This window comes from Coregonus lavaretus, assembly GCF_964263955.1.
Source record: "Coregonus lavaretus genome assembly, contig: HAP1_SCAFFOLD_6228, whole genome shotgun sequence".
NCBI classification, from domain to species: domain Eukaryota; kingdom Metazoa; phylum Chordata; class Actinopteri; order Salmoniformes; family Salmonidae; genus Coregonus; species Coregonus lavaretus.
This window is the reverse complement of record NW_028157440.1, coordinates 25848-34202: the sequence shown is the minus strand read 5'-3', so window position 1 is coordinate 34202 and position 8355 is coordinate 25848. Positions and strand designations below refer to the sequence as shown.

Here is an 8355-nt window from a genome sequence, read left to right as displayed (position 1 = left end):
GGGGGGACACGGGATATTCGCTCAGAAAGAGAGACTACAGCGGGCTGTTCTAAAACAGAGGATGGAGCTCGAATGGAGAGAACGTTAGCGCTCCTCAGAATATAGAATAACGGAGCACATTTGAGATATCCAGGGACGAATGTGTTTAGAGCTTGTTTTCCCAAATTAGATGCAACCATATTCAGTGTGACATGAATGGCAAATAAGTAGCCCGTTCGTAGGCTAATTTTAGTCCATGGCAGCTCTTCCAAATAGCACTATTCCTGATATTTGAGAAGTAGGCTAATTATTAGACAGACAGGTAGGCTACAATCCCACTCAAACTGCCGACTCCACACTTGGATTACACAGCAGGAGGAGAAAGGAACACTGTCGCCGGAGTCCAAACTCTCCTCCGGCTCTCCCGAGTTATTTTTGTACCCAGACCGTGACTTTGACAACCCCGGATTTAAACGTGTTTTTCTGGCTTTGAATGTAAAGCTATCTGCGTTCCTAGCCCAATGCTTGATATCAGGGGTATTGTTGAGATTTTTGGCTTTCTATTGTTGAAATAATTTTGCATGAGTTGAATGTTCATGTTTAGTAGGCGTATTGGGTTATTTTGAGATCTTCTCCGGTTATACGGACACTCCTAATAATGTTGGCATGTGGCAGACAGACTGCCTTGATATCGTCTTTGATATCATAAGTGTTTATGCATTGTCATATTTTTTGGAGAGGAAACGCCCCTTCAGTGCACCTCCTCTCTCTCTCTGCCACCCACTCACCCGGCTCGTCCATAATTTTTGAAGGTGAACGGTGTTTGTTAGGTTCCACAAGGCGGCTCAGTGTTCAGCACTCAAGCAGGATGTTCATCTCGGTGTGGTATGCCAAAAAAATGGGTCGGCGGTTCATCAACAACGTCCGGAAAGCCAAGAAGCTTCCGCACCATATAATGGTAGGCACCAAGTAAACGTGGTGGTTGACTGACTCCTCTGATGACAGATTTGTCAGATACAGCTATGTCATATTGCTATTTGGTATGGTTTCTGTGGTTAAATTGTTTGTGAAATTATGTGAAAATTATCAAAATTGAAAATTGTTTCTATGGAAATATATCGTTTAAAAAAATATATTGCACATAGACATGCTGCATCTTGAGTGAAGGTGTATTCCGAAGAATCATACATAAACTGCTTTATGGATTCAAAATACTTAGTTTGGTCTGGTCTGACACTTGCAGTCTGGCTCTCATCTAAAGCATTGTTTGGTACCAGTTTCAGACTTTGAGTGTCAACTCTCTGCCCAGAATGTGAAAAGATAGGGAGAAATGATAAGCTCAATTTGTTGAGTGAGACTTTTCTCAACTCAGTGGACTCATGGGACTAATAGCATGGATGGTTTCTCTCATGGTGACAGGAATGTATGTCTTTTAAAATACATTTGCTAAAATTGGCACTCACAAACATAACGCTTGGATTTCCCGAACGCGCATATAGAAGCCACACATTTGGTCCCTGAGAAATATTAGTGAATCACAGACCCTGTGTCCCAATAATGTGATCAGATCCTCCTTTGTAGGTCCTCTGTCTGCACTGTGTCAGTGTATGCTGGTATGTGTGGGAGTATATAGTGTCTACAGTCCCTCGCTGCCAAAGGTGCTTCAACAATGTACTGAGTAAAGGGTCTGAATACTTTTTTTTATTTGTAATACATTTGCAAAAATGTCTGAACCTGTTTTTGCTTTGTTATTATGGGGTATTGTGTGTAGATTGATGAGGGGGAAAAAAACATTTAATCCATTTTAGAATAAGGCTGTAACGTAACAAAATGTGGAAAAAGTCAAGGGGTCTGAATACTTTCCGAATACACTGTATATAGTGTCTACAGTTCTGATTATCCTCTGAGTCCCTTCTATGTGATGCTATGCATTTGTCATTTACAGTTTCAGTGTGCAGGGATGTGTAGCTGGTCCTTATCTCTCTCTCCCTCTCTCTCTCAAACACAAACACACAGCTTTACACACATTTACACACCGTATTTATTTTCTGTGGGAGTGCATAAGGGGCTTTCATAAAGAATGGTGTGTGAGTGATTTCCCATCGAAATGAACCCCTGTAACATCCCCATTGCAATCACAGTGGCACACGCAAACATGCACACGCGTGTGTGGATCTGCTGCCATTCTCTCCCTTCCCCCTACATCTATATCTCTCATCCCCCCACCTTCCTCTCCTCCTGTCCTTCCTTGGTTAGAGCTGTGCTGCCCTCAGGTCAGGGCCAGTCTGGAGTGTACTTGCCTTTTCTGTTCCTGTCTCTCCTCCTGCAATTGTTCTCTCTCTCTCTCTCTCTCTCTCTCTCTCTCTCTCTCTCTCTCTCTCTCTCTCTCTCTCTCTCTCTCTCTCTCTCTCTCTCTCTCTCTCTCTCTCTCTCTCTCAGCATCTGTTTACCCTGATTTCCCCCTTAAACAGAGTACACATTTAGACACAGCAATGACAGAAATAGAAACCAATCTCTCGTTGCCTGACTGACTGCATAATCAGTGCTGTTCTGGAAGATTAAAACACTCCAATGAAAACATCTGATTGTTGATACTTGTGTTTATATTGCAATATGAATGGTATTCCACATGAAGCACTGAAATGAATAGACAGTTGTGATTGATGTTGGGAGAGATAGTGTAGGTGAGTGAGTGGATTTGTGTAAGTGAGTGAGAAGGTTTGTGTGGGTTTGTGTAGGTGAGTGAGAAGGTTTGTGTGGGTTTGTGTAGGTGAGTGAGTGGGTTTGTGTGGGTTTGTGAAGGTGAGTGAGTGGGTTTGTGTGGGTTTGTGTAGGTGAGTGAGTGAGTTTGTGTGGGTTTGTGTAGGTGAGTGAGTGAGTGGGTTTGTGTGGGTTTGTGTGGGTTTGTGTAGGTGAGTGAATGAGTTTGTGTGGGTTTGTGTAGGTGAGAGTGTGGGTTTGTGTGGGTAAGTGAGCGTGTTGGCATAGCTTTTAGGTTAATTGTGGTTCATTTTGTCCTGACTGATTGAAGTCATTTGATAAGCTGCTTTCTGTTTTGTTTGATCAATTGTTGAGGGTATTGGGGCACATTATTATGACACTGCTTATCTGTTGGCTTATGTAGACCCACATTGCGTATACTACAGGTACAACATACAGCTATCCTACTAGACATATGTTAGGATTTTTATTTCATGAAATAATCTGACAGAGACTAGAGGTATTATCTGAGTTAGTCTGTTAGATCATTATTATAGGTATATTATCATTTGAAACATGATCATGTTCCCTAATTTTGCTTGACTTAAAAATAGCTGTTTCCGACTGATGTGTTGGGGTTGTGCATTGACATATTTATAGTGTTTTAAAAGGGAGCTTTCTAGTCTCCCATGCAAGTATAGACATGCTCTCTAGTGCATCCTGATCCTGAAGTGAGCGATGATCGATCTGTGGAGAGACAGAGTGGCTGGAGCAAAAACCAAAATAATGCTTTGTTTAAAGGGTAGCAGCCATCGATCGCTTTCTTAATGAACACACACAAAGTAGCACTCCACCGCTTCGTTGATTCTACCTTTCCTCCAAGCTCTCTCTCTCTCACCCACTCTCTCTCTCCTCTGCTGTCTATCTCTCCCTCTCTGTCTCTTTTTTGTTCTCTCTCATTCCTCCCGCTGTCTCTCTCTGTTTGCTCCCCTGTTGAGGCCTGGTGAAAGCCTGCTGGTCAGCATATTTAGGCTAGCTGTGTATTCATATTTCAGCACTCTCTGAGGCCCGGCTCAAATTTGATGTTAAAACATTTAAACTCCAGGGAGGTAGTGGGGCTAGTTTCAGCTGTTTGCTGAGGAACTACCTTTAACCTTTGCCTCTGCAACAGACTGACTGATTGTCTTTCACATCATCACCTAAACCTGCACACTGACTCCAAAATGACTCCACATTTCCTCCTACTCTATAGCAGGTGTATACGTCAACAATACACACAGCAAAATGCAGCCTCGCAAACACACACATCCGCTCAATAAGATATACTGTACAAACGAACAAAACATATATTCTCTCAATCACTCTCTTTATCTCTCTCAATCTCTCTCTTTCTCTATCTCGCTCTTTCTCTGTCTCTCTCTCTTGTTTTTTCTCTGTCTCTGTCTTTCTCTTTCTCTGTCGCTCTCTCTTTCTCTTTCTGTCTCTCTCTTTCTCTGTCTCTCTCTCTGTCTCTCTCTTCTCTCTCTCTCTTCTTTGTAATGGCTCCAGGGTATTGTGAGTCTAGAAATCAAGCAATCACATCACGCTCCTCCAACCCCTTATCTGTCCTCACAGTCACAGTCCCTTCCATGGGGCGAGGCTCTCCTTCCTTTCTCAGGGCTCCCAGTCTCAGTGTTTTTGTCGTTTGCCTTTACCCCTTGTCCTCTGGTGATTACTGCTTGTTGTTTGGACCCTGTCAGCCTGCAGAGGGCTGGACAGTGAAGTGTGCTGGATTGGATCTCAGGATGCCCTCCTATGGGGAAACACAGGCCAGAAGTGAAATGTTAGACTGTTAGAGGACAGTGGTGATCAGGGTTGGGGATAAAGCTTGTGTTTAAGGAATACGTTAATTTAAGGATTATTGTCAAGATCAGTTTTCTGGTAAGGGCTGTGATTTTGATCCAGAGGTCCAAGTTAGTGGCTAAGGTCAAGGCTCAGGAGTTTGATATCGGACAAGGGGTGTCAGGTTATATCAGGAGTTTCAGTTTAACAGTGAAGGTTTGGGGGCGGCCTGGAACTGAAAGATGATGGGAGAGCTGAGTAGGTGGCGTAAAAGTATATGTGGGCGACTGTTAAATCCCCTAAATCCTGGCAACTCCAGCCTCCCACTTCCTGACAAAGGACAGGGAGGGAGTCGCCTATCAAAACCCCTGCAGGAGGACTGTGTGCACTGGGGGTTGTGCACTGACTGCACAGTGTATGTTCCTCAGCCTGGATATATAGGATACTTTTAACACATCAGACAGTAGCTCGACGTGTTTGTTAAAGTCGTGAGCGGCTCTGTGCAGCCATACAGTAACAGAAGGTGACACAGGCTCAAGGCAGGAGGAGAGGTGTAGGCCGACCCTGGGATGAAATCCCTGTAGTAGAAATACACATCCTTTTTGAGGTATAGAGTTGTTTTTTTAATCTGGCCCAGATCTGTCCAAATGGTTTGATTAGCCTATAGAGTAACTAAGTACTGTAGCTTATAGTTTGTGGGGCCTGAAATGTACTGCTTTAATTTTAAGTAGTGTAGAAGAGATGCAGGTTTTGATTGATTTAGCAGCTTGGTTTTGAGGTTGTGAACCTGGAACAGAGATACAGTGCCTTGCAAAAGTATTCATCCCCCTTGGCATTTTCCTATTTTGTTGCATTACAACCTGTAATTTAAATGGATTTTTATTTGGATTTCATGTAATGGACATACAAAATAGTCAAAATTGGTGAAGTGAAATGAAAAAAATAACTTGTTTCAAAAAAGTCTAAAAAATCAATAGTGAAAAGAGGTGGTTGCATATGTATTCACCCCCTTTGCTATGAAACCCCTAAATAAGATCTGGTGCAACCAATTACCATCAGAAGTCACATAATTAGTTAAATAAAGTCCACCTGTGTGCAATCTAAGTGTCACATGATCTCAGTATATATACACCTGTTCTGAAAGGCGCCAGAGTCTGCAACACCACTAAGCAAGGGGCACCAACAGGCAAGCGGCACCATGAAGACCAAGGAGCTCTCCAAACAGGTCAGGGACAAAGTTGTGGAGAAGTACAGATCAGGGTTGGGTTAAAAAAAAAATCTGAAACTTTGAACATCCCACGGAGCACCATTAAATCCATTATTAAAAAATGGAAAGAATATGGCACCACAACAAACCTGCCAAGAGAGGGCCTCCCACCAAAACTCACAGACCAGGCAAGGAGGGCATTAATCAGAGAGGCAACAAAGAGCCCAAAGATAACCCTGAAGGAGCTGCAAAGCTCCACAGCGGAGATTGGAGTATCTGTCCATAGGACCACTTTAAGCCATACACTCCACAGAGCTGGGCTTTACGGAAGAGTGGCCAGAAAAAAGCAGTTGCTTAAAGAAAAAAATAAGCAAACACGTTTGGTGTTCGCCAAAAGGCATGTGGGAGACTCCCCAAACATATGGAAGAAGGTACTTTAAAATGTAGCTTTTTGGCCATCAAGGAAAATGCTATGTCTGGCGCAAACCCAACACCTCTCATCACCCCGAGAACACCATCCCCACAGTGAAGCATGGTGGTGGCAGCATCATGCTGTGGGGATGTTTTTCATCGGCAGGGACTGGGAAACTGGTCACAATTGAAGGAATGATGGATGGCGCTAAATACAGGGAAATTCTTTCTGTTTCAGTCTTCCAGAGATTTGAGACTGGGACGGAGGTTCACCTTCCAGCAGGACAATGACCCTAAGCATACTGCTAAAGCAACACTTGAGTTGTTTAAGGGGAAACATTTAAATGTCTTGGAATGGCCTAGTCAAAGCCCAGACCTCAATCCAATTTAGAATCTTTGGTATGACTTAAGGATTGCTATACACCAGCGGAACCCATCCAACTTGAAGGAGCTGGAGCAGTTTACCCTTGAAGAATGGGCAAAAATCCCAGTGGCTAGATGTGCCAAGCTTATAGAGACATACCCCAAGAGACTTGCAGCTGTAATTGCTGCAAAAGGTGGCTCTACAAAGTATTGACTTTGGGGGGGTGAATAGTTATGCACGATCAAGTTATCCGTTTTTTTCTTATTTCTTGTTTGTATCACAAGAAAAAATATTTTGCATCTTCAAAGTGGTAGGCATGTTGTGTAAATCAAATGATACAAACCCCCCAAAAACATTTTAATTCCAGGTTGTAAGGCAACAAAATAGGAAAAATGCCAAGGGCGATGAATACTTTTGCAAGCCCCTGTAAGGGAGAGGTTCTATAACACCTACACTCCAATATGTTCTCATTCCTCTCTCTCTCTCTTTCTCTCTCCTCTCTTGCGTTCCTTTCTTTCCTCTCTCTCTCTCTCTCTCTCTCTCTCTCTCTCTCTCTCTCTCTCTCTCTCTCTCTCTCTCTCTCTCTCTCTCTCTTTCTCTCTTTCCTCTCTCTCTCCTCTCTCTTTCTCTCTTTCCTCTCTCTCTCCTCTCTCTTTTCTCTCTCTTTCCTCTCTCTTTCCTCTCTCTGGCTCCTCTCTCGCTCTTTCCTCTCTCCTCTCTCTTTCTCTCCTCTCTCTTTCCAACAGCAATTAATTAAGAGCCTAACAAGCTGCATTAATGAGTCTGTTCGGGTGTATGGAAGGGAGGGGGGAGGGGGGAGAGAAGAGGGTGGTGGGGTGGGGGGCACTGCAGAGAGAAGTTAAACTTTTCTGTTGGGACAGATGTTCTGTCTTTAGGTAAGTGAATGAAGAGAGAGAGAGCGAGAGAGAGAGAGCGAGAGAGAGAGAGAGAGAGAGAGAGAGAGAGAGAGAGAGAGAGAGAGAGAGAGAGAGAGAGAGAGAGAGAGAGAATGAGTGGGGTACTGTAGCCCATAAGGAATTGAAATGGGGTTTCTGGCTTATGTCCAGGTGAAGATGACATCATCCCTCAGGCGTCCTCTGCTCCTAAAACTGTGTGTCTCTGCTGAATGCCTCATCACCATACAGATAGATGACCATGCACTAAATGGAGATGGAAGGAAGACATCTACTCTAGACTAGAGATGTAGGGCGGCAGGTAGCCTAGCAGTTAAGAGCGTTGGGCCAGTAATCCCCAAGCCGACTCGGTGAAAAATCTTTCTGTGCCCTTGAGCAAGGCACTTAACCCTAATTACTCCTGTAAGTCGCTCTGGATAAGAGCGTCTGCTAAAAGGTGAAAAAATAAATGTAAGATAACACAGATAATGAGCATATCTCTTGATCTGATCTCAAGTACCTCTCTCCCTCTGTCTTTTCATGATTGCATTGCATATTCTCTACGTCATAGCATATTACTGTATCTCACCCCATAGTTACAGCATAGGAAGCAATAGGCCCCTAATAATGCTAATCCTAAAGGAATCCCATAGGAATATTTCTGGAAAGTACAGAGAACTGTACATGAAATGCCTGACAGTTTCAGTGTACAGCCCAAATGGAGCTGTCAGTGTCAAGAGTTAAGAGCAGATTGATCAGGTGATGCTTCAGATTACGTAATAGAAGTAATGGAAAGGATTTATATTCCCCTGTTGTTTTTGCTAGGATGTTCTATGCCATATAGCTAGGGCTTTAGAGCATCGGAATGGAAATCCAGGTTACCATGGAGACAAGCTTTCCTCCGAGCCTCAGAGGCCCCAGTGGCTGATGCTACTGTATACTGTAGCCATGGTAGCGGTGGTCAGGACAGGAGCGAGGGA

General features: G+C 43.7%; 1 protein-coding gene across 1 annotated transcript in view; it reads left to right on the top strand.

Annotated features, from left to right (window-relative positions):
- Positions 1 to 847: 847 nt before the first annotated feature.
- Positions 848 to 8355, top strand: part of LOC311125423 (disks large homolog 4-like) — a gene marked incomplete at both ends in the record, with an annotated part of 31799 nt that continues 24291 nt past the window's right edge. Inside the window, one exon of the mRNA XM_084199465.1 lies at positions 848 to 937. Coding sequence (XP_084055591.1) covers positions 848 to 937 — 90 coding nt within the window. The remainder of the gene's footprint in view (positions 938 to 8355) is intronic.